Consider the following 27,294-nt stretch of genomic DNA (forward strand, 5'->3'; position numbering starts at 1 on the left):
TTCACACATCGTAACTCCATTTTATTACAACATCAAGGAAAATAGTTAGTTGCAGGAGCAATGATACCAGAGATAAACAGAGATTAAACCACTCACAGTTGCATTGTCTACACCTTCCTATGAGGGAATAAATATCATGGGTCTCTGTACATGCATTGCAGGACAGGTGTGCATGTGTGTATCGTGTGCAGATGAATTCTCTCTAGGGTGTTGTTCTTTTAATTTCTTGACAGATGATGCTTGAATTCAGTGTCTTCTGGCAGACTAGGAAGGGATCTTCCACTAGGACTGGGACCCAGCCTTTTTCTTCTGGAATTTTCTGAACTGAGACTGAATGGCCACAGCTGCGCGTTCTGTCTCTGGCGCATCCATGTCAATGTCGAATTCTTCTTGAACTTTCTTCTGCCCATCTGTGACAGGAGAAAACACAAAGGTGAAGCCATCACTGAGCTGAGAGCAGGAAGGCAGACAGCCACCAGTCACCACGTGGCGTGCACTCACCATCCCCAGCATAAGACCTGGTTTGCAGAGTAGAGCGTGTACTGACCCCCATCAGAGCCCAGGATTGGCTGTTGTCTGCCTGCCCCAACTCTACACTTGCAAGAGACCGTGAAACTCAAGAACACAGTCCCAACCCCTCAGATACTTTCTGTACGTGATTTTCTGTGTCTCATGGCCACGTATCCCATGGTGTTAAAAATATTAGCTGTGCTTTGACTTTTTCCTGATAACTTCATAGAGACAGAATTTAAATAGTGCTACAGATATTGACCCAATGGGGGACTGATATTCACAAGAACCCTGGGTCAAAGTCACTGAGTTTCTGCATATACTTCCATTGCCAATGAGATTGCTGATTGAATAAGGGCTTCTGTTTCTATCATTGTCACCAATGGATGACCCCATTTGACCTTCACAATTTGGTTGATCTTCCACAGGTCTTACATTCTGTTTCAATGAGGGAGACTTAGCAATATGCTTGCTAAACTGGAAGGATTTAACTAATTCACACTGTAACAATTATAGAAAATAAGATATAAGCCAAAGCGAAGTGAAAGCACATACCGGTTGTCCCTTTTCACTGGGCACCAGCATCAATTTCTAGTCAAACATAAAAATGAATAAATAAATAAAATCCTCTAGTTATAAAAGGAAGGCATCGTTACAATTCCTTCAGTCTGGTGAAAGTTAATCATCACAATTGCCAAAGCATCTTTTTTAAGAACATACAGATCCTGGCTGCTCAGGTCATGATCTCAGAGTCCTGGGATCCAGTCCTGGGTGGGGATCCCTGTTCAGCAGTGAGTCTGCTTCTCCCTCTGCCTCCGCCCCTCCCCCTGCTTCTGCACACACACACACACACACACACACACACACACACACACACACACACTTTCTCTCTCAAATAAATAAATAAAATCTTAAAAAAAAATCATACAGGCCCGGGACCCCACTCCAGACTCAGGGCTTCTGGTAGCAACACCGAGTCACATGCATCTGGGGCAGCGCCAGACAGCCCTGCTTTTATAAAAGGCTCTAAGATGATTCCAAGATCTGGCCAGAGTTGAGACTCAACTACTTTGTCTACAGATGAAGCACCAAATAAAGCCCTAGAGTTAGCTCAAGGAAGAACTGGGGACAGGACCTACCCCCTAGCACTTGGGTCAAGACCTCACCGCCACCTGGACTTATACCTGGAGCCCAGCAGTGTGCCCGGCATATGCAGCTCAGGAGGGGAATATCTGGGGCATTTGAGGCAGGGACAGAGCTCTACTCCTGACTTTGTCACCAGGCAGCCTGTGTCCATCATTCACTCCCTCAGCAACTTTGGATAATAATGTTCAAGCAGCATCCCTCACAAAGAGGGTGGAGGACATGGGATCATTTCAAGCGAGGCAGGCTTGTTCTCTCCTGCCTGCTCCGTTCTTTTTCTCCTAGATAGAAGATAAATAGACGATGATGATAGATAGATAGATGATAGATAGATAGATAGATTAATAGATAATGGATGGATAGATAAATAGACAGATAGATGATAGATAGATAGATAGATAGATAGATAGATAGATAGATAGATAGATGATGGATAGAGAGATAGATAGGTAGATAGATAGATAATAGATAATGGATGGATAGATAAATAGATGATAGACAGATAGATGATAGACAGATAGATAGACACAGATAAATGATGATAAATACATAGATCAGGATATAAGTATATATGAGTTGCATCTTATTTCAGGTGCATCTGGTTGTGTGACATTCCCTTTGCAGACCCTAAGCAGACTCCTGTTAATTTTCCCAGAGACTAAGCTGGTCACCTAGATCCCTCCAATCACACCTACATCTGGGAGGAGAGGACAGGGGCTTTGCAAGCCTTGCCAGGCTGATGCATCTGTGACCTAAATCAGTAGACCTGTTTTCCTCCATGCCAGACTGGCTGCTGATGCCCATAACAGCACTGAATTTAGAATGCCCCAATGTCCAGGGAATATTTGGGGGACCGTCTTTTTCTAACCCATGAGAGCCCAGATGATACAGAGGACACGGTGGGTTTGCCTGGCACTGCATCAGTGCATTCCCATTTTAACAGCATTGCAGGGAATCTATAAGGAATAGGGCCATTGGGCAGGGCGGGGAGTTCCGTGAGGCTCGCACCAGTACCTTAAACACGTTTCTTTAGCATTATTGCATAAGCCTGGAACAGCACAGTGTCTGGCAAGCCTGAACTGTGACCAGCTGCAGCTCCCGGGCTCCCAGCGATGGACCCTCCATACCAACCACATCGGCCTCAGCACTAGGACTTGTGATAAGATGGTTCAGAGCCCCAAATCCTCTTCCTCCCTGAGGAAACCCTTGCTGTCATTCAAGGGGACACAGAAAACCTCGGGTTTTAGATTTAAAACGTGCAACCTGAAGGTTTTGAACAACCTGATTCATCTTTCTCCTTAATAATAATGAAGAAAACAGCAATATTATTTTTTGACAAATGATAAAAGAAGGTGTGGAAAATTATGTACATTTAAGAAACATATAAGATTGTGAGGATGGGTCATAAAAATAAATTTCACAATCATCTCTGAAACTAATATCTTCAGCTGAAAGTGATTTATACATGCCTCCCACGTTGGAAAAATATTACAATGTTTAAAAAGAAAGCACTAATAATTCAGGAATTGTTACCTTCTGTTTACTTGGCAGGGTCGGGCATTCCCTGGGGAAGGTCTGACACTGTGACTCCTTCCACCGAGATTCACAAAGCAGAGGAGGGGGCCCCAGAATGTGGTGGAGAAGGGGCAACTATTAGATTTGGTGGCACAGGGTTCACCGCCGATGACACAAGGGCCTGCAGATGACTTGTTGTGGTCCTGAGACTAGGAAAGCAGGGCTCAGAGCATCCCAATCTCAGCAGGAGGAGGCTGGGAGGGGCCACGACAGAGCCTCTGCAGCTCCAGCTGAGAGGCACCATCCACAGATGGCTTAGTGAACAAGATGCAAAACGTGGTCACACTGGAGTGACATAAGGAAGCATCATTTAATGGAGGGGGTCTGCCACAGGGAATGGTCAGGGCCTGGAGAGAGAGAAAGGCATCCAGGGGTGGGCACCTTCAGATACACAGCTCCTGAGAAATTCCCACTAAGGGTGAGCTCTGGGTGGGCTGCTAAGCCCGTCTGTGCCTAGAGCAGTGCCTGCCATCGCCACCTGGCCAGTGAATAAAGGAAAAGCAGCCTCGCATCAAGCAGGCAGTGTCCTCCAACCTTCTCTGGGATAAGGCTGACTCCCTCCTAACTCTCCTGGTCCCAGTGAGGCACCTGGCAGAAGCAGGTAGAGTGATTTGTGGGGGGCGGTGTCCTACCGCTCTGTGACTCTCAGGAAGGTTCATAGCTTCTCTGGGTCTCAGTTTGCTCATCTCGAAAATGGGGAGGTAAAATCGTTTTTAAAAGTCAGTTCCATGTAGCCATCAGTGTTACGTGCAGATCAGGGCCATATTGTAAATGGAACCACTGGCCCAGTGGTACTGAGCAGGATGTGCCAGAGCTGCAAAGCAGGTGGACGAGGGTGTGAGCAGTCACATGGCTCCCCAGCCCCCAGGCCCTGCACTTGCTCAGACTCTCGGATGTTTGGGGCCCACATCCGAGGGAATGTGGGAGGGGAAGGGAAGGAATGCTTTCCAGCAGGGACAGCCACACGGCCATCACATGCAATGAGGCGACGGCGCCGAGGGGTCGGGCCCTCCCCAGCTTCTTGGATGGCAGGTGGCGTTTGCTGGGCTTGTGACTTCACGACCTTGTTTAGCAGCACAAGGCCCAGAGGCTACACAGAAAGACAGGTGCAGCCCATGACTCACAGGTCATGTGAATATCAACTCAGCAGTCCCCAGTCACCATCGCTGGGAGGCACTGAAGGGGCCTGAGCCCTCTTCATGAGGGGCAGTAGATCAAAATGAGCAGAGGGAATATGTGTGCTCCTGTCATCTCCAGACCACCCTGTGCCTTCCCAGATGCTTCTGCTCGTCGCTTCAAAAAGACGTGTGCAGGCTTACAGCTGGGCAGGATGGACTCTCTGCCTGACATTTGTATCCAGGATCCCAGTAAGCAAAAGGCATAGGGACCCTGTCCCTGGTGATGGCTTTCCACCAGCCTGAGCGAGCAGTATTTCACCTGAGCACTTTGTAACCTGCCCATTATTGCATGGTTGCTATTATTCCTGGCTCTCTGAAGTACAGGGGTTTTATCATTTCATATCACATCATTTCATATCATCGTGCATCCCTCTGTGAAGACCTTCTGAAGCTGACCAGGAGAACGGCCAAGACGTTATTCGTACCAATTAGCTGGTTATAAAAGCTAGTGATTGCCACCTCCCCTGGAGAATAGGAGGGAACCCACCTTCCTGACCGCGTAGCTCTGGAGCTGTGAGGGGCACCCTCATAACTGCAGTGTCTCGTGAGCCCAGGCAGGCGGGAAGCCCCCACAAGCTCCTCGGATCTCACCCAGCTCTCGCACGCCTGGCCTCAAAGGTACGGGGCAGCCTGAGTCATCACCACCCACTGCATTATCTACCAGCCTTTCCATTTGCCTCCCCCTCCAGTCTGTGTGTCCACCTCTCTTCTCTCCCCACCTCTCCTGCAGAACCAGCTGCACAACAGTCCCAAGCAACGAGCCTTTTCTCCCTGGGAGGAAACTTCATCAGACAACCGAGCCCAGCCACTGGACAGCACCATGAGCACTGATGCTCCCCCAGGCTCGGGAGTCTCATGATTCAGTGCTGCCCTGACCTGCTCCCCAGGAAGGAACCCAGGGCTATTCTGTAGATATTTCTTAAGCCATTTTCCTGATATACTGCCTTTTCCTTGCAAAAACTCAGAGGGGAAGTGGCTCTGCTGTTTTGGATTTTATGATGCTATAAGAGAGATGTTCAGGTAGCCGTTCTTGAAGATGTCATTGTCATAAGAGCAACCCTTCACCGAGCATGAAATAGGTCCTCCCTCATAGAGTTAAGTGGATTTTCTTTTACAGATCATTTGATGGCAAATGTAAAATAGAGAATCATAAATAGAAAAGGAAGGAGCTACTACCAGTTCAAGACAATCCCAGGTAAATATTGCAAGTCTTTGATACTACCATGAAAATCTCTCGTAGGGGAAAATGGTTTGACATGCTAAAATATTGTTTGTGCGCATCTATTCTGATCAACACGGGGCCAGTGCTAGAATAATGGTCATCAAATCAGGGCTACACCCCATCAACAGTTTCTTACTGGGCACCTGTGTCCATCTGCAGAGCTGCCATTACAAAGTACCCCGGACCAGACAGCTTGGATGACAGACATTTGCTCTCTCTCAGTTCTGGAAGCTTCAAGTCCAAGACCACATGTGAGCAGGTTCGGTTTTTCCTGAGACCTCTCTCCCTGGCTTGCCAACAGTCACCTCCTTACTGTGTCCTCACATGGTCTGGTGTCTCTTCCCTTCTTATAAGGACACCGGTCAGACACCATAAAAACCTCGATTTAACTTAGTCACCTCATTAAAGTCCTTATCTCCAAATATAGCCTCCTTCTTAAGGGACTGGGAATCAGGGCTTCAGCACATGAATTTGGGGGGACACAGTTCAACCTATAATAACACCTCACCTAACTTTGGGCTCAATAGGTTTCAAAGTAGCTTTGTATTCTTTCCCTTGTCTGCCTGCTGCATTCTCAAGAGCTGCAGGAAATGCCCACTGTCCCCATTTCACAAAGGCACAGAGACCATAATATGCCTCACCCAAGATCACCTGAGTGAGAGCTGGCCAAGGGCTGATTTGGAAACCCAGTCTTGCTCCAAATCTTGATTTTTTTAATCAGCAGGGTTACCTTACTTTCAGATCCTTAGAGGCCAAGATGACAGCTTTTCGTATGGACCAGTTAATGTTGCTTAGAGGGAAAGCAAATCTTAAATGGTCCAAGTTAAACACATGATAGAGTCAACCAGTTTGCAAAATCTGCTCGTTTACTAGGCAGTCCAGGAGAATTTACACCAAATTTCATCATTCAGCAAATAGTCGAGATTGCCTAGTATGGGTCCATCACTGTTCTAGGGGCTGAGAGAGAGCAAGGAACAAGCCCAAAGCCCCACTCTGTCAGGAGGAAACAGAAAATAAAAAAGTAAATGCACAAATAAGTTATGGAATTTCATAAATTCCAAAAATAATGTGTGTGTGTGTGTGTGTGTGTGTGTGTGCATGTTATGAGGTCAGGTAAGTGCTCTGGGAAGGAGACAGTTCAGGGGAGGAGGTTTGTCCCCAAAGCAAGGCTAAGACCCATTTGCCCAGGAAGGAGGGGCAGCAGGGGCCCTCCGCTGCCAAGAAACAACATGTTTTGAAAAATTATTCTCCATCCATGCATCCACAACCTAAGTAGCAGACTTCAAATAATTAGCATAAATTCTTTAGAAATTAACAGACATGTAGTCATCCAGAGCATAACAGAGCTATTCCTGGATCCTGTGACAGCCCAAGATCTGATAAAAAGTTTGAAACTCAGCATCATTCAAAAATACATCATATTAACCCCCATGCTTGACCTAAGGAACTCTTAAATATATTCGTTTCTGAGTTTATGATGATGTAGAGTCAGTGCCTAGAGGTACTGGCAGTAAGTCATGAACATAGGGGCTTGCGCACACACACACACACACACACACACACACACACAGTCATTTACATACTTATAACTCTCCATATCTTAAGAGTTATTTTATAGAAACAAATTACCTCCCAAGTCCTAATCCTATAGATCAGAAATTTGTGCATAAGCAGTAAATTGGGATATAATTGTCCTGAGTAGGAGTTTGCCTTGATTAGGAGGCACAGCACAGAGCCTACTATAAAAGGACCTAAATTTTAGCTCACCATGAAGAAATAACAGTCATTTAATTTAAGTATGCCTTGCAAATGGCGTATTATAATACTAAGGTTCTTAGAATGCCCTACCTTCTTTCAGAGTATAATCCTAACTTGGAAAGAATTCACATCTGTCCATTGTGTTGCCGTTGATATACTTAAGCTAATTGATAGAGGGCAATGTGGGCTCCTGGGGCCTCTTAGCTGGCTCTCCGCCCTCTCCCGCACCGGGGCCCCCTATTGGTAAAGGACAGCCAGTGTGGCTTCCTGCATAAGGACCCAAACCCAGGCCCTGGAGGCAGGGAGAGCAAAAAGACCAGCAAGAAAAGCAAGCAAAGATTGGAATTTTCATCCCTTAAGCCTCAAATTGAATCAAAATATACCCAGAGAACAAGGCACCTAGTGTTAGGGAAGAGGCCACGTCCTCCCCCGCAAAAAAATAATAAAGATAAATTTGGATACCAAGTTCCAAAAAATGCTGGCATCAAGCATCCACCTTATGAAAGACCGATAAAAAAACAATAACTGCACCTTCTTTATAAAGCTGGGGGAAAACCCAGTCGGTCATGAGTTAGAACATTTCCCCGCGGCTGGGCACGTGCGTGGAATTCCTGCATGCCGGCACCACCCGAGCCCTGAGCTCCAAGCCTTTTCTCGTTACTGCCCACGGCCTCGGGATTTATTGAATGGGGGCTGCTGGTGCAGAGAATTGCAATTTTCCAGGTCTTGGCTAAGCGGCGGAGATTAATGAGCAAGGTCAGGCATTAGCGGCAGCAGGCGCGGGGGCTGTCTGCATCTACTGTGTTCTCATACCAGATAAACACACATTTCCCGCTTCTAACTTTCCACACACCAAGTTAGCACCTTTTTGATTCTTACAGCTTTTTCGAAGAGAGAGAAATTCTCTGTTGTCCTAAAAGAGAGTCATTCTGAAATCCACAGTCTCCATTGTTCAAAACGCGCTGTTGTTAATGCAAAGCCTAATTTGGTCCGCTGAAAGCCTCGGCTTACTTCCAGCTCCTAAGTCCCCGGCTTCCACTATGCCGCTGTTCTGGCCCCTACCTACGTGCACCTTGCTTATGTAGAAAGACTACCGAGCTGGGCCATTTAGGTAATCAAATGGGTGCACATAGGTGCTGCTGAGATAGAATTTTCCCCAAAATTCATTAAGCCAAGGAAGAGAACAAGAAGATAGAAATATTATTGAAATAACTATTTTTCCTATTGGAAAGGCAAAATGGTTCCTAGTTGTATTGGTCTGCGATGGCTGTGTAACAAAGTACCACCAGTGGGGCGCTTAAATCACAGAAATGTATTTGCTCACAGTCTGGAGGCTGGAAGTCTGAGATCAAGGGGAAGGCAGACTTTGTTCCTCTGAGGCCCCTCTCCTGGGAGGGTAGACACTGTCTTCTCCCTGTGCCCTCCCATGCTCGTCCATCTGTGCACATCTGGGTTCTGATCTCTTATTATAAGAACACCAGTTGTCTTGGATTAGAACCCATGTTCAAGACCTCATTTGACCTTAATCAGTTCTTTAAAGACCCTGTCTTCCCATACAGTCCCATTCTGAAGTACTAGGGGTTAGGGCATATGAATGTTGGGAGGGACAGACACAATTCAGCACATAGCACTAGCCATAATGCCTACATTTTCTAGAAAAAATAAATAAAGACAGGCAGATGAAGCATGAAGAAAAAGCTACACTAGGGAAAGCTCAAATTCAAGTTCCAACTGATTGAGTGTGGTCAGATTTGCCTTTCCGGGGTTCAAATGCTCCCCCGTGTTTGAAATGGAGATGATCATGAATTGAGACTCATTTGCCTCTGAAGATCTTTAGAGGGACAAGGAGAGATTGTGCACCAGCCTGCTCTGTCACGTATAAAGAGCAATTACAAATGCATTGCTACTCAAGATGGTGGCTTGCAGACTGGCTCACCCAATACCCTCTCCTTCCACTGGCTCACTCCAACACAAGCTGACCTGCTGGAGGAAATCCATTCCCAGATGTCCCAGAAGGAGGATTCTGCCATCCAGGCTTAGGGCCAGCCAGGAAGGTGCAATGTGGCGGTATCTGAGAAGGCAGAAGTGAGCACTGGGGGTGGCCAGCAAACACAGAAAGACCCCACCTCTGGCAAGCACAGAGGCAGAGGCATTGGATTTCTGTGGGGCAGCCGCAGGGACATTGGCTGGTCCATGCCTGGTGCCACGAACCAGGCGGCGGCAGCAGCAGCAGCAGGGATTCTGCTAGAACGACCTGTGTGTGGTTGGGTGTTTCTGGATGCAGTGTTCCCGGCAGTGCACGGTCCAGACTGGGGTCTCTGCCTCTCGGAAATTCTGTAAGATGCTGATACCCTGTAAAAACCCCCTTCTACTGAATCTAGCAAGAGTGGATTCTGTTGTCTGTGCCACCATCTGCCGCAGGCATACCTAGTTTATACGGGGGCAGGGGAAGGACAGGGGTGTTATGTAAAGAAAGCGGGTCATCCCCCATGTGTTTAGGGATCAGAGAGCAGGCTTTCATTTTATTTGCATAGAAAATTCTTTAGTACTTACTGGAGAATAGCTTGAATCAAAGTAGATAAAGGAGAACCCTTTCAGAGGTAAGGATAACATACCAAATGTTTCTTTCCCTCTTCTAAGCACATGCAAAGAATGAAAATTCCTTCCCAGGAATCAGCAGCTAACTTCCCTTCCTTCACATGCTGACAAAGAAAAACGACTTCAGGCTGATTGGGAGGATGGACAACAAAGGAGTCATCTGTCACCTTAGACCAGCCCTCCACGCAAGACAGCCAGATACACAAGTGCTTGAGAAACTCCATAAGCAGAAATGGATTGTGGCCAAATCTGCTCCTTGCATCCATTTATCCCCCTTTCCTTAGTTATAAATCCAGAACTAGGTTTTCAGCCTCCTTGCTGTTGGGTGTGGCCACACAACTAGGTTCTGGCCAGTATGGTATGAGTGGGAAAAAAAGAAATCCCTTTAAAAGAAAGCTGACACTCTGTCCTTTATTCTTATTCCTACCTGCTTTCTGCTGACCAGAAGGCAGATGCAATGGCTAGTGCTCAAGCAGCCATTTTGGGCCATAAATTAAGAGTCTTATGCTTGGATGGCAAAAAAGAATACAGATGCTTGAGGCTCCTCATAACTATCCTAACTGCCCCTAAACTTCCTACCTTTTCTATGAGAAAGAAATAACTTTGTTGTTTAAGCTGTTGTTATTTTAGGATTTCAGCTTCTTGTGATAAACCTCATCTACTTACACATACATTATAATAAGCATATAAGTCATTTGAATTCATTTCAGGCTAATAACAAATTCAAATATATTATCACTGTACAATATATGGTTATTTTTTCCTCCCTTTTAACTATACGTTTTTTTTTTTCTTCTGCTATGTATATTTGTCCAATTTCTGATATGGCTGGCCATTTCCTTATAGCACTTAGTACTTCTAAAACCTCGGGAGGTTTTTTGCAGAAATATGTCCCATATATTCAGTAACCTTTGCCAAGCATTACTCCTGGGCTTTCCTACTGTGGCTTCTGCCTCCATAGCCTTCCCTTCTGGCTTTTGAAAGTATGTAGCTTGAAATGCTTGAAAATACATGAAAGGAATGCAAGTTTTCCTTAATCAGGGTGTAGCATCCTCCCTTCATTCTGCTCCGGGACCATTTTTTTTTCTTCTTTCAGAGCTTTGGAATATTAGCTGTTTTCCCTTTCTCTTATATTACCTGGTTTTACTATTTCAGAAGGGTGAAATCTTCTCAGACTCCTTTGTCCCTAGCTGCTAACCTTCAAAACTTCAAAGGATTAAACTCTGAGGATTTCAGCACCGTGGAGAATTTTATAAAGTTCTCCAGTTTTAAAATGAAAGAAAATGCAGTCATAATGACAGGCCATCTTCAAGAAGCCTCCGAGGAACACTAGCTCAGCTCATTAATATAGAAACTGGAGGGTCTTCCCTCCCCTCGCCCATCATTCCAGAGAAGTTGTCTTTAGAGGGAAAGGAGGAACTAAGGCAATTGGACTGTTTTCCAGACTTGGTGAGGAAGGAAGAGAAAGGCTCATAAGTCTACAGACGAGAGGAGCCCCGGACTGTGGGGAAGCAGCAGCGTGGATAGAAAAAGCATTACACATGCACCAGCAAAGGACCAACGCTGGGTTCATACATTGGACTGTGGACCTTTTCTTTCCTCTTCCTGGACCCCCACGGCAGCTGAGCAGAGAGGCTGCGCTATCTCACTGGACACATTCCCACCCTGGCTCTCAGCCCTGTGTCTCTAATCCTGGCAGACAGAGGTGTTTTCCTGTGTGGATTTTCAGGAATTACAAGCTTCCTTAGATGCACAGGACTATTGTGCAGATGCGTCCATTGTGTATACAGAATTTGACTTTGGAGGCAACGCTCTGGGTGACACCTGGAAAGGGACTCTGTGAAGCGAAGCCAGAGGCAGGTGCATGCCAAGTCCAGCTGCAGTTGGGCTGATGAACACTGCTACTGCTTAAAATCTCAAACTTGAGGCTGTCACCAACCTTGATTCCCCATCCGGTCACGCGTCAGATGCCTCCATTCACTCTCCACACCTCTCATTCACAGCAAGAAAGAGAGAAGCAGAAGTAGACAAGACTGCTCATGTCCCCGACTTCCCGTATTTTAAATACCCTTCAAATGTCCCGAACATGACCACACGTTCCGTGCCAGAATATCCTAAGGACAGGGATGGCTTTGCACAGAGGTGTGAGCCTCTGTTGTAAATGTGTGAACAAAGATGTGCATTGGTTCCAGGAACTGTCAGTTGTGGGTTTAAATTCCACGCAGCCTGGTGTCCTGACCCCACCAGCCTCTGCTTCCACATTCCTTTGCCTATGCTTGATGTATCAAGCATCATTTATCATGTATCATCATGTATTAGTGTATCATTTCTATGCGCTTTTTTAAAAAGACACCATCTTAAGAGTTCATGGCCAACTACTTGCTGCTTTGTTGGAAAGAGCTTCTTAGAGGGGCACCATTTTAAGCTTTGGATTTGTTATTCTACTTACCAGAAAGATGGGTTCACATATTTGGGTTTTTTTTTTTTAAGATTTTACTTATTTATTTGACAGAGAGAGAGAGACAGCCAGAGAGGGAACACAAGCAGTGGGAGTGGGAGAGGGAGAAGCAGGCTTCCTGGCTCAGCAGGAAGCCCAATGTGGGGCTCCATCCCAGGACCCTGGGACCATGATCTGAGCCGAAGGCAGATGCCCAATGACTGGGTTCACATATTTGTAAAAAGAGAATAAAATCAAATGCCCAGGACAGAACGAGATTATGCGGTTTCTGAACTTGGCAGGTGAACCACATCTGGTACCCAGACCCAGAAGGACTAGCCAACAGTAAGAGTTGGGGTTTTAGTTTAAAGCATTATTTGATAATAATGTTCCAACAACAAATCTCAAGACGAAATAGACTAAGAAGTGCTTTCCCAGGTAATGGTGAAGTTCTGAGTCTCCAGACATCTCTCCTACTGGTTTAGGTGGGCTAGCGCCTGGGAAAAAATCAGATGTGAACCATGCTTGGTCTGACGAGCCATCACCACTGTTTAAGCAAGGACTTTTATGTAGTGCTGTGATAGGGGAGCCATCAACCCCCCCCACACACACACACACAGAAGTCCTTACAGACCAAAAATAAAACCAAGTATTTTTATCGCAAGAATTCCAAAAACAGAGAAATTTCCAGTGTCAGGCAACATGATCCAAACTTATTCAGTTTCTAAATAGCTTTTTTTTTTCAAAAAAAATCATTTTTCAAAGGACAAGCATTGAAATAGCATCCCTTGAAGCATTCTGATGATCAACAGAGGTAATAGAAGCATTTCCGTCTAGATCAAAAATGTAAGCAGTGATAAAATATCCGTTTTGGGTTGCAGTAGCTCAAAGGAACATTAATAGAGGCTGATATCAAGAATCTGATACGGAAAACCAATTTAGGTAGGACGTTCGGGGAAAATGTCTAACATTGGTCTGTTAGAGAATGGAAGTGCTCCCCGGAGCTAAGGCATCCGACCTTTCACTGAAGTCATTTTAAGCTGAACTGAGGAAATACACACCAGGGATATATTTTGCCAACTGTGGATGGCTAGGGTGACCTAAAAGTCTACTTCCATGCCAGATATGGAACTGGCAAGATGTTACGGTTTTGTTCAACGTGGAGATGTGTGAACAGAATAAGACTGCTCCTTTTATCTGCAGGTAGCTCACCGTGTCTTTTAAGACACGATTCTAACCTTCTACCAACTAATCTGGCTCATTTCCAAATGATAGTTCAAATCCTCCACTCATTGCCATAATTTAGAGTGCTGATGGGCTGGGTTTATAGAAAATGCAAAGCGAGACATTTTTCAAAAAGTGGCTGTAACTCAATATTCCATTGCCAGGGTCTAGAGGGGCACTTGTTGGCAGCCCCACACACGATTCCAGTAGCGCATGGCACCGGGGGCATTGCCCAAACCCACAAGTGAAATGATTACAAAGTTTCAAAAGAAAATTGGAATACTTTCTGGCTGCAAAATTGCAGGAACAATTTAATTTCAGGGATAGCAGGCGGGTTGACAGCAGCCTCTTTATGTGCGCAGGTGTGCACATTTCAGCGGTAGGAGGCTGCCCCCTTCTTTTGTGTTCCTGTGATGAGTGGACCACTGTTGTCTACACCTGTCCACACCAGGAGTCCAGCCACTGGTCAGGCAGCCTTTCGCACACCCAAAAGCATACCAAGGAAAGTCCAAGGAAATGAGCCCTCTGTCCGTGTTCTGCAGGCAGCAATGTGGGAATGCAGTCCATCCAAATGAAAGAACAAATTTTCCCATTTTGTTGAAATAGTTATATTTGTTATCACAGCCGCTGGCAATCCTATTCAGATTCTGCCCATTGTACTTTCTTTCCCCTCCACTGCCTCTGCCGAGAAATAGCATCGTATTTCTTCTTCGGACTCACAGGCAATATTCCCTCAATGTGTGCAGAACATAAAATCCAAAGAAGTCAAACATCCTCTAGTGTCCCAGAAAGGGACAGCCACAGGATCCTAAAGCATCAAAATTCGGCAAGAGCCCAAACACAACACTGTCCCACAGCAAGGAATGGGGCCCAAGAGATGTGAAACTATTTGCCACAGGTGAACCACCAGCCAATGACCAAGCCACAAATGGCAGGGACAAAAAACAGAATCTCCTCTTCACCCACCCCTTGGTAAGCAAACGGAGAGGCAGATGTGGTTTTCTTGCCAAACCATACAGCCAGCCGGGGAGGTCCAGTGGTACTGCAATCAGGGCAACAGCCGAAAAGCAAAGAAAAACCTAAAAGCAACTGGCTAAAATGTCAAAATACTGCAGAGGTGGGTGGTAGCATGGTGCCAGCTAATTCATGGATGAACCCAGCAAAAAGTCGATGCTAAACATTTCTCTATTTTCTTCTGAAACTCCTATGAAATAATTATTGAGTGCCACTACCTGGGAGGAACATTTAGAGAACTTTCTGTAGGCAGAAAATGCATTATAATCTACAACACACATTCTCATGGGCTGTTTCTGATGACCTAGCCCATTTGCAAAGCATACTATAAAAACGCTTGCTTTATGGACTGGTGGGAAATTGAATCTTGGTGAGTGCACATCAATTCAAACTGCCAAAGGGTTTATGTTTGCACTGAAACTCTGAAACTCTGAAATCTAAGAAAGGTCAGAGGCAAGAAGACTCATAGTCTCCATTGTGATTAGCACAATGAGTGATTCTGTGCTGTGGGTTATGAGTTCTACCATGCTCAAAGGTCGATTCTGTTGCACTCAGGTCTGTGAGCTATTTATGATAGGAAGATCTAACGTGGAAATTACTTGGCTCACATCAGCATCTAGCCAGGAAAGCTGCTCTCTGACATCCAAGGACACTTTGCTTTCTAAATGAATGCTGGAGCACAGTTCAATTTTCCAATTATCTTCAGGGTCTGGGATGGTGGAATGGTAGAAAGAGAAGAAGGCATTTTAGAAGTACTGAAGAAGCCCCTTGCCAAGCACAAAAATGGCAGCAAGCTTCCATTTCGCATAATCGTAAATTACTGGAAGGAGTATTCTCATAAATGTGAAGGAGGCTTTGTCTCTGTCTTCCCATTTCCTACCCCCACCCCACCCCCATCTGTATCTATGGAATCAATACATCTTTTAGCCGATCATTGGTCTGTTAGAGAATCAATTCCAGATCCCAACAGGAAAACGGAAAGTGGCTCCTGGCACAGGAGTTCTCTGGCAAGAACTCCGAGGAATCCCAGATTAAGAGCATCCTCTAGTCAGTTTTCGGGGGGAGGGAGGTAACTTTCAAGGGAAATATAAATTTTTTTAAATGTCTCATTAAATTAAATCTAGTGATATGCAAATAATTAGCCTTCTCCATCACAAGCAACAATTTTTATTAAAAATAATAATAATATATACACCTTCAAATTAATATTGGAAAAAGCAAAGTTTATAAATAATTACATTTCAAATCCAATGATTCCATAATATCGGTTATCCTTCTTTCCTCTTGAACTTTCAAAGTATGGTTTCTATTAAATAGGCTCAAGTCCTCCTTTCTGCGGGAAATTATCTTCCCTGACATGCCCAAAAGAACAATTCCCCTGGCTGTGTGGCGAAGGAGAGGAAGGGAGATTTGGGTTCTGGTTTGCACTTGATTAAAAGAAAGAGATGGTTGTTTCTCCTATTTCTGAAACAGCTGATCTTGCAGTCACAAGTCTGAAGTTTAATTCAAGGTTCTGAAACTAAGGACTTCAACCTACGACCTGATCCCTCTCCAGGACAGTGAAGGTGAATTTCAGCATCTCCTGTCTGAATCACTGCCCGGGGAGAGCCCAGCGCTGCGTGCCTCCCAGCTAGACTCCTAAGCCCCAGGCTGGCAGTTGCTATTCCAGCCCTCCTGGGCAGCACCTGGGGTCAGTGGCAGCCCCCCTTCTCCCCACTCTTCCTGTGGCTCAGGGCAGCTGGGTAGAGTCAACCGCAGGTGCAATGGACCACCGGGAGGCAGCTTTTCTGGAAGCCTTCGGTTTGTGGCTTCCAGACCCAGATCACTGGAGGGTGCCTGACCACACCCCAGCCCTGTCTGGACTCTGGTAGCCCCAAATCCCAGGAGGTTGAAACTGCAGGCCCTCCCTCCTGCCCTGACAAACCCGACTTCAGGAGGGGGTGACGGTACCTGCCCTGCACACACACACACACACACACACACACACACACACACACCCATTTCCCAATTGGCCTGGGCTTCCATCTGGGTTTTCCTTTAGACCAGGGTGAGATGTGCACAGCTTTGCACACGTGTGTGCACACGCACACATTCTTGGCTGCATTCCTATTAAGTACCCCTCCCCAGTCTTCGGCCACCTCCCTTTGCTCCTGAATGACACCGGAGAGGAGCTGGGGTCTTAAATTCACCACCGGGAAAACACACTAACCTTCACGGACAGCCTAACTGCTCTTTCAAAAATAGAGCTGACAGGTTTCCTCCCTTTAAAAACATGAAGCCAACCAATGACACTACACAGTTAAAAGAAAAGGATAATATTAATAAATGACAATTCTTTCTTCCTTCCTTCCTTCCTTCCTTTCTTCCTTCCTTCCTTCATTTCTTTCTTCCTTCCTTCCTTTCTTTTTTTCTTTCTTCCTTCCTTTCTTTCTTTTTTGTGCTTTTTCTGAAACCAATCTAGAACTTGTATACAAAAAGCCTGCCCGTTTTGTCTGTGTAGAGCCACCATCACTTACCGTATAATAAGCTACATTTTTTAATTAGGGAAGACTGAAAGGGGTAGCTGATGACCCAAGTTTCAGTGAGGAAAGTGCATGGGCAAGGCATAATGCAGTTTTTCAAACTTTGCTCCTTGGATTTGCTCTCTGCTTCTCCTAACCATCGTTCTGTGGCTTTGGTTGGGTTCTTCCAATGGATGGTACTATAGGCAAACAGAAGACAGAGAGAGATCTGGGTATTGATTCCCTTGCCTCTTTCTCTGCTAGGGCTGCATATAAAATACAGGCTGCCCATAAATTCAAACTTCAGAAAAACAATGAAAAAATGTTTAGTATAATAAATATGTCCCAAATATGGCATGGGACATACTTAATACTTTAAAAAAAATTTTTTTTTGGCTTATCTGACACTGAAATTTAACTGAGCATCTCATACTTTTATTTTCTAAATCTGGCAACCCTACAAGTCTGCACAGTCGCTGCAGCTCAGGTATGTCCATCAACAGAAGAACACAGCCCCCGTCAGGCTGCATCTTCCGACACCCATCCACTTTGAATTCTGGTTCCTCCCCTCAGGCTCTGCCATTGCTAGTCTGAGGAGCTATGCTGTTCCATGTGGGTTTCCCCAAACCCTACCCACGTCTTTGCAAACAGTCCCTTTGTAGTTAACTCTCCTCAAGTTACTCAGGGGTGCGGTGCACCCTCCATCCCCCCCCAGGATCATGGCCCATCTCTTTGTCACCAAGGACTTCCAACCCCACTGTCCCAGGACGGCTCTTTTAAAATACTCTATTACTCGTTCTGATAATGATGTCTAGCACAGAGTAGGTGCTGAGCAAATACTTTTTGAACGAATGTGCAAAAAAAGGCTAGAGTTGATACAGTTTTGCAACATCCCTGTTCTGGTTTTTAAGAACCTAAAGTTCGGCTTCCTGAAGAGATTACATTCCTACCAACAAGAACAGAAAACAGTCCAGGGTGGACTTGAAGGAAGGGTGGAGGGAGGGGAGACCCAAACTACAGGCCAGTAAAGAGGACAGGTGTAGGTATGTAGTAGTAGAGAGTAGGTACTACTCTCCCAAAATTTAACAGCATACACACAGGAAGCGGCTGTTCTGCCCACCGATTCTGGAGGTGCATGGGCTCAGCCGGGCACTTCTAGCACGGAGCTTTCCATGTGTTGCAGCGAGAGGGTCCTGGGGCTGGAGTCACCTGGGGGAACTTCACCACTCATCTGGCTGTGGGGCTGGGAGAGACGGCACCATCACTGGCTGGTCGCGCATCTCAACAAGCCGCTGCTCCACACGGCTAACCCAGGCTTACTCATGACGTGATGGATTCAGGGTATCAGACTTCTCATGTGGCCACAGTCTTCTCCCACAGCAAGTGTTCCCAGAGACAAAAAGTTTGAAGCTGCCGGTTTCTTAAGGTCTCGACCCAGAAACCCCGTGCACCCGTCTTCCGTGTGCGGCTGGTCCGAGAAGTCACACCTACCCTGATGTAAGAACAGGAGACGTAGAACTCCCTCTCCCCAGGCCAAAGACTTTGAAGCCATCTGTAATCCTCTACAAAGTAGGATGAAAAACCAGAAATCATACACAATTACAATGGGCATACAAAGTGATCCGGGAGGCTTCGCCAAGTCCATCACAAAGGAAGGCAAGTATAAAGACTGGAGAGGTTTTGTGCTCCTTATTTGGAAGATGACTCACATTCAAATTAATTTTTCATACCCTAAAGATTTCCCAATTATCTATCTGCTGTGCTTAAACCAGGACAGCAGATTAAAGTGTCAGAAAGAAAATGTGTTATAAAATGAATGGTACATATTGAATAGTTTTAAAGAAAAAAGGTTGTATCTGGTGCCCTTAGAGGCTGGCTTCATAGCCGGACAACGTGTGTAGGCCCCACACTCATCACGGCGAGTTACGTTTCACTTTAATCGTTTTTAACAAGGGGGCCGTGTTTTCATTTTCCCCTAGACCCTGATATTGGTGGCCCTGTCCTTCACAAAAAGTGAAAAAGGTAAGGAGGCGTCAATCAGAGAACCACCCGGAATGAGTTCGCTAGGTCTTGTCTTCCAGAGCGCTTGGCTGGTGAACAGCATTTGCTCTCCTGACTCCTCCAAAAAAGCAAGGGCGCAGCCACCTGCCCTCTGCCTTAGTGACTCGGCCAGTCGGCTACACCCATTATCACATTTTGAAGTAACTCTTTAAAGAAGCATTCAGAGGCAACTCTGTTCTCAGCTTGCTTAAGTTCATGAAAATCAGTCACTTCCTGAAAACAAGGAGAAGCCCACTAAGGAGAGAATAAAAATCGTACATGGAACAAAATAGTGCTGTTTCTTGATTGAATGGTCCAAATCAAGCCAAATTGTCACAATTAATTAGTATTGATCAGAAACTCCCACTTGTTACTGATGAAGAATGCTGGAAGAAACCAGTCAATAGTGTTGAGTGGAATTTACATAAGCTCACAACACGCCCCAGGGACTTTCCCCAAAGCCATGTTCTAGAATCAGTGGCAAAGAGCTTTCTTGGAAGACGCAGGGTGACTTTTGTCCTCGGATCTGAAGCAAGAGCTGTGGTGGCTGGAAGGATGCCCAGGGAGACAGGTTACAAGGACCTCAAGGCTTCCTCTTCCTGCAACTGGGAGGGCCGCTCCAGCCTGAGAGGGGGTTCAGTTTCTGAAGACAGTTCAGCCCACTCTCTACCAAGAACACCCTTTCTCAAGAAGGAACATTAGCATTCCCACATGCCTCTGTAATCACAGACGAACTCACTAATATGAAACCTACAAATTTAAACCATCTTATCGGAGAGCCCAGGCTGAGATTCAAGTCGGTTCTCTCTTCTGAAAAGCTGTTTGCTGTGCAAATGAATTCTATAAGTAAAATTGTAAGTGTTTCGCATGCTTAAAAGAGCAAAATGTTTTCAAGCACTTGAGAAATATTATTTCCATATGAATAATTGATTAGCAGAATATGAGATGTTCCTGTGTCCCGATTAAGGCAGGATTCCAAAGAAAAGAAGGATCGCCATGTTCCTGGTCCTAGCTGCTTCTTGGGCTTGAAAAGATCTTAAAAGGCAATTCTTTCAACCTAATTTATACCTTCAGGTTTCCGCTAAGGCATATGGGCCTTCTCCATATGATATGAAACAGAATTCTATCTTCAGCTGGTCTAAAGTTATCCAATGTTCAGTTTCACAAAGAAGGAAGGAAGGGGTGGAGGGAGGGAGAGAGGAAGAAGAAGGAAAATATGGATAAGCCCATAAATTAGCATACTGCTTCATTTAAAAAATTAATGTGGCTGTCCCTGTAATGAGTCTGACATTGCACATCTTTTCCAGAGGCCGGTTAACTAAGTGGATGAGGTGATGGTGCTGCTGAGACTCTGGTTTCTGGCTTGGCCAAGGTGTAAGCCTGTCAGGCTCATTCTGTTCCATGGGCTCAGGCCACAGCCCACCCTCATTGCCAGTTTGCAACAAGACCCCAGGTCCAGAGGCATCTCAGGAGGGGGTGTCCATGGAGACAATCTGGCATGTCTGCCCTGCGGGCCAGACAACCACAACTTCCCTCTTGTGATTCGTGTGACCTTGGACAAATCACCGACGTCACGAGGAGCTTCGCCCAACATGGCCTCCCGACCCCCATCCCGAGGCTGCCAGGGAATCAGACAGAAGGTCATGCATGAGAGCATTTTAAGCTATGCCAATGTACACAGATGTAGAGACTGACCGCTAGGAGCAGATACAACTCTCCTCTCCTACTGACGACCCTTCAAGTTTGTTTACTCCGAAGACAGTAGATTCGAAGCACCATATCTATCCAAAGTATGACCTGCACACCGAAGTCATTGTAATGCTCAACCTGGAGGCCCCCCTCAAAATAAAATCACTGGTAGAACTAAGATTAACAGTAATAAATTTCCTGTCGGCACTAATCCCTAAAATAACCCTCACGCCGGATCGACTCATTTGTTGAACGATAATACCCATTGACCAGGTTTGTGTGCAGAGCCTGGTGGTTGAAAGGCCTGGCTTAATCAGCAATTCCAATTCCATTCTTTCTCCCCCTGGATCAATATCAGAAGCAACCTTGTGTGCCCATCCCTTCCTTCTGGAATATAGATCTTCCGAGCGTTGCACACTGACAGCGAAGAAAAGCAGATCCTGCTGTAATATTTGAAAGCCGTGTTCGTGTCTTATCACTCTGGTTTTGATTTTTTTTTTCTGGTTGTTCTGAGTATGGAAAAAGAAAGAGAGAAAGGGACAAGAGTCCCCAGATGGAGACCAGAGTCGTTTGATTTTTCGCCTTGAAAGCTTCATGTGTCTGTGGTGTTCACGGCAGCGCTCGCAATATGTCAGCAGGCGAATTCTGGGCTCCCTGCAGCTCGAGGCTTGATTACACCAGCCAGAGACAGATTTAGAGCTTTCTGGCCCAGGAATCGTTGCACACCTGAGAGATTGATAACTTTGGGGAGGTGCTTTCCCGCCGCCAGGTGAGGGCTGTAAACATTCTAAACGGGGTATTTCCGATTCATGTTGCTGCTCAACATTCTGAATTCTTTTTTTCCCCTTTTCAAAGAGGTTTAGCAGAGGATGGCAAGTTCCCACCTAAACTCCCATTGAGATTTAGGCAGAGTTGGCGTATTAGATCTCCCTGCGGAGCAGAGCTTCACAGATCCTGGCTTCCAGATGCCTGCACACGCCGGCCTACAGGAATGTCGCAAACCCACCCAGCGGGCTGTGACCTTCGCTCTGTCGGCCCCAAACTCTGGTCTCTCCTACCCTGCATTTGAAGCGGAACCGGGTCACCTCCCTGCCCCAGTGGTTGCATGACGTGACGCCTCTGTAGCCTTTCTAGAAATTACACTTCTTCCTCTCACCTTCCATCCAAACGTCCTGTGCACAAAAACAGGATCAGCCAGGCAGCGTCTCCTGCCAGATTGATTGACCTCCTCGCTCAATGGAGAAAGTAAGCACTCAGTCCCCTTTGTTCCTGGACCCCTCCTACTCCCGGTTCCTCATCCACCCATGTACTCGAGGCCTCACTCCACACACCTCCACAAACCAGGAGAACTGGTAGCTTCGATGTGTCCTAGGCAACATCTGCCCATGTCCATTTGCAGGTATAAAAGGTCATCATACACCAAAAACACCAAAAGAAAAAATGTTGCTCTCTACTAAGTGATTTGGAGCTGAGAGGGGGCTACTTTGGGGGTAAACATTTGAATTTCATTTCTTGTTTGCACAGTCATGCCCAGATTAATGGTAGTGTCTAAGTCTGTCTATAAACACAAATCCTTCTCAATATCTCCACCTACTTGATAGCAGAGAAACCAAATTTCAGTATGTGCGTGTGTGTTTTCTCAAATCCAAAGGAGAGATAAACTTAAATTTCCGTGTGTCTGCGTTTTATTCAAAACAAGGAGAGGAGAGCACCCAGGACAACGTTTGATCTTATTCATTGTTAGCAATCATATAATCATATCAAAGCAAACTGAACGTTATGTGGTCCTAGCATATCCCCACACCTACTAGAAGTTTCTCAAGCCACCACCTCTTTTCCAAAGAAGGGCCACACCTACCCAAGAATGCACACCTGCATTCTTGCTCAGGCACTCACACCTCAAAGAAATTACAACTGCAGTGAGCTCCACCGATGGTACAGAATAGCACCTTCTTTCTGGACGTTTACCCACAGCCTGGATGGGAGGGGATCCTTTTCTTAAATCAGGTGCATCCATGCCCTCCACGCCCAAAGACAGAGCTTTCCAGAAACAAATATATCACAGCTCACTAAATCAAGAGAAATACATTGCAGTTTTGGAAATTCAATTTAGCTTGGGTAAGCCTCCAGGCTCTGAAAGTAAGCTCTGCCAGGGGTTTATTATTTGTAAATCTTTCCTTCATGTTGGAGGCCTCCCAGCGGCCACTCTCCTTCCAGTATTTTCCAACTTTCTATGTCGATAAAACCTTTAACTCTTGGAGTCTCTCTGAAGCACAAGTATCAAGATACAGATCAAGACATTGAGGAAAATTACTGTCTTGCAAAAACAAAAACAAAAACCATTTGCTTGCATCCAAACTGGTGACTGGAGGTGAATAATCTGAATAATCGAGAGTCAGACAGTTGTGTCTGTATTTATAAACATGTTTAAGTTTAACACAGCAGATGAGTCTTAACTGGAGCTATGAACTATCATTTCACTCAAGAAGGGTAACAAATGAAGTTCTTGGCCTAAACTAATCAAACAATGAAGGTACTTTTTTCATATAGGAATAAAAATCTCTGAACCAACAAGAGCCTAATGAATTCATTTTTTAATTAAAAAATAATAATAACCCTAAGATTTCTGAAAAACCTATCTCCATACTGCAGATGTGATGAAGAACCGGGTTGTGTATCCAGAGGTTGGCATCCCAGAGACTGAGGAAGAATTCAGGCGCATTCTGGATGTGTAGTGGATAAATATCCTATCTCACATCCGTAAACACCACAGCAACAACTCCATCAGTAAAAATAATCTTGGAATACCAAGAATCCAGATTCTTTGTCAGTGGCCCTCTTGAGATAATTTTTAATGTAACAAAATTCCAGCAGAGCCAACAATGTAGATCCCTCTGGAGTTTTCATGTATCTGACAGGTGTCTTCTGTGATCTGAATTAGAATTTCCAGGCACTCATAACTCACTGCCATGGTCTTCATTGCTTTAAGTGTTAAATGGCGGCCTAGAGTAAATTTGTAATAATTGTAATAAGAACACTTTGACTTGTAGACAACTAATGAAATTTGGGAATGATCATTTTATGATTAATTGACCATGATCCAACTCTCCTGACATTTTGATGTTCTATGCTCCATGGTTCCACTCTCATGGGTCCCTGTTCCTTCCACACATGTGGGCAGCTTCATTTGTGTTAACAGGAAATATACATTCAGCTAAAAGATCTCTCGAGACACCTGTGATGACAGAGTAAAATAATTTGAATTTCAATGGAATGTAATAATAGGTTAAAACAAATTCCCAGATGATAGTCTCGTATTACAAATTTAAGAACAAGGACTAAAGCGACTTAGATATTTAAGAAAATGTCTTTTAGACCAAGGCTTTACCCCAATCATTGCTGGGTTGTTACTGACTTATGTCTTTGTTCATTTCTTTTTTTTTGTCTTTGTTCATTTTTAGAGGCAAAGCACAAACTCAATATTATAATAAAATGTCGTGTGCGTCTATCACATGTGAGCAGTTTTGTCTGAAGTCAAAGTGCAACATGTTAATAATTTAAATGTAGACAGCACCTTTGTTCTACAAGTACTGAATAATCTCTAATTCTAAACAACCTTTTTTCGACTCAGAAGTGAATATCCTCTAATATCTAGAATTATATAAAGGAAAGCTTTATCCACGGCATCTTGATATTTTCTTTCCATTGATTTCTGTACCTCCAGAAGAGACATATTCGGTTTTCACTAGAAGAGATGGGGTTTGGGCTGAAAGAATGCCATGCCTCAGAATGGCAGAAAGGTGTGTCTTCTCCAACAGCTGATGCGTGTCTTTGTGCAAAGCACTGAGGGTGCAGACATGCTTTGGAGGACCGATGGGAAGGGATGGCTCTACCAGGGTAGAGCCGAGGGGCAGAGGCAGTGAATGCAAGGGGTCTGGTCATTTCTGAGCCATGACTCTGCCTGATCTCCAGAGTCCAGACTCCTCACGCATGACACGGCAGTCATACCGGAGCAGCAACGCTCCGAGTGTGGACCAGGTGCCCTGGGAGTGCAGCCCTCCTCTGAGGAAGCGCTCAGATCAGAATTTTTTTTTAGAGTACTAGGGTATGACTTGCTTTTTCCAATCGCGTTCTGTCAGGAGGTCACAGTGGAATTTTCCTGAGCCGACCCGATGTGAGATGTCATGGGATGGAATGCTGAGGCAGCTCGCTGTCTTCTATTAATGCCAGACATTAAAGAGATTTGCAAAAACATGTAAAACATTGCTATCCTTTTGCTAAATAGTTTTTCCATTTTGGAAAATGTCATTACTTTTCCATTTAAAATGTTATTTACATGAACTTGTCATGGGTTTATCACTTTATTTTTACTGAAGTAATTCATAAACCTTTTTAAAATTTTCTCCCTTTTAATTTCCAATCTGGGAACCAACCCCAAGACCCCATCCTAGGGGTCTTCGAGAATTTTTAAGAATGAAAAGAAGCCGGGAGAGCAAAAGCATGAGAACTGTCCCAACAGCAGGTCTCTGAAAGACTTGACTATAAAACCCTGGGATCCTGAGGCTGTGGGGCCCTCGGAAAGCCTCTAGGAAAGACATGGCTACAAATCCACGAACCAGGGAGACCAGCAAGCTGCTGGGGGTCCCTCCGCCCTCCTCTGTGTGCAACTCTCATGTTGCCCTTCTCTGCTTTTTGACCTCTGTGCCAACAGCCCACCTCTGACTCACACAGAGAAGACAGGAAGGGCCGTCAGCTCCGAATGGACACACTCTACTCATTCAAATAATGACCTTTCACCCTGGGGTGCCTACAAGGATGGCCCAGAACAGGTGGGTGAGTCAGCAGGCCACAGAGTATGGCACAGAGGAAGATTCCAGTACCTGAGTCTTGCTCAGGCCCCAGCGCAGACCCAGTGGAAGACCCAGAAGGCACCCAGGGAGTTTTTTGCAGCTGGTATGGAGAGCGGCATGATGCACAACAGAAGGAGGGGGCACAGGCGCGACAGGACCAGTTTTCCACAAAGGTGAGTTAATTTCATGATCAACAACAAAAAGTAAGAACATCCAGAATCTAACTTCACCAGGAGCATACCATAGTCCTCATTAATATGCATCTGCCCCTTCAAGCCACTAAAGTTGGGGGCCAGGCTCACACCCGGCTGGGTCTCCTCCCAAGTCCACCCTCTTCCCATTTGCGGTCACAGCCAGCGCCCCCTCTCCGAGCCTCAGGCCCCATCCACAAATACGATGTTCGCTCCTACAACTCAAGGCCAGCGTGGAGACTGCTGCCCAGGATGCACATACTCTGGCCTCTACCACACATTCACATTCCCTGGCAACTCGCTGCCTCTGCTCCCCAATCCAGACCGCCCCCCCTGGAGCCCGCGCTGTGCTCTGGGTCCTAGGGAGGGCTGAAGCAGACTGTAGAGCCTCCCGTCAGGAGAGGAGCGCTTCACAGCTTTCAAAGCACTTATCTCATTTGATCTCATTTTATCCTCACAACAACTCCGACAAGTCTCACCAACCTTAATGAAGAAAGCACAGAACTATATTTGCATTGTAATTATCATGTTGCCCAAAATGGGAGTCCTCCTTTGGGAAGGAAACTGTTCCTATCACCACATTTAACTAGCTTGGTTTTCTTTGTAAAACCAGACCATGGTCCTCACTGTGAATTGCTCAGATCCACTCTAACCCCGAAGCACAAACACACACAGTAAGCTGGTTTGCACGGAAGACATTACCCACACCGGCCACAGGCGAGAGGTTGCAGAGGTGATGCAAAGAAATATCTGGACAACTCATGTCATCTTACCATTTTCGCCAGATGTCTTGTCTTTTCCATTGGTTGCCCCAGCACCTTGTCGCTAAAGGCATAAAAAAAGGGGGGAAAGAAATTGTTATCAGATATATTATTATTTTTATCACTTCTAGTGTTTCAAATATCTGTTGCATTATATCATGTTCTATGTTACTTGAGCTCAGATGGTAAAAACATGGTGCTCATGAGACCAAGAAAGGGTCAAGCCCAGAAAGGATCCATTCAAATTGCACAGACTGCCCCCCTCGCCCACATCCAAGGAACACCAGATGGGAAGCTATTGTTGATGGAGGAAAACCTCATTTGAAATATGAGGAAAACAGCCAACTGTGAGAAAATGAGAATTATCACTTTGGTCAATGATGGCCCCTACACAGTTATGTTCTCATTCCAATCACAATGTTGAGATTAAAAAAAAAAAAAATTGATCGACTAAAAAAACATTAGATTGTAGTCAGAGTTTCTCCTACTGTTGAGTCATCTGTCTGTCATTGTGCAAGCCTACGTTGCGCATTTTCATTTTACCAGGTTGACCAAAAGCATGAAAATTTTATGGTCAGTCTTGGATCATTGGGCAAGATTCTC

At 45.4% G+C, this 27,294-nt stretch overlaps 1 protein-coding gene across 1 annotated transcript; it reads right to left on the reverse strand.

Moving 5' to 3' along the window:
* PCP4 (Purkinje cell protein 4) lies at positions 1 to 27,223 on the reverse strand. The gene is made up of 3 exons (XM_088019311.1): positions 27,215 to 27,223; positions 26,704 to 26,755; positions 1 to 410 (listed from the first exon to the last, which is right to left on the reverse strand). The coding sequence occupies exons 1-3, from the start codon at positions 27,221 to 27,223 to the stop codon at positions 283 to 285; spliced, it is 189 nt and encodes a 62-aa protein (XP_087875437.1). The 3' UTR covers positions 1 to 282.
* Between the last annotated feature and the right edge of the window lie 71 nt (positions 27,224 to 27,294).

Source organism: Eumetopias jubatus, unplaced genomic scaffold (assembly GCF_037043125.1).
Source record: "Eumetopias jubatus isolate StellerSeaLion01/CBP00866 unplaced genomic scaffold, mEumJub1_p1.0 scaffold_1, whole genome shotgun sequence".
In the NCBI taxonomy this organism is placed as follows: Eukaryota; Metazoa; Chordata; class Mammalia; order Carnivora; family Otariidae; genus Eumetopias; species Eumetopias jubatus.

Excerpts from the sequence above, each read along its gene's own strand:
- PCP4 (XM_088019311.1), bottom strand. Across the intron at positions 411-26,703 it reads CAAGACATCTGGCGAAAATG|ATGGGCAGAAGAAAGTTCAA; the intron begins GTAAGATGACAT and ends CTCCTGTCACAG.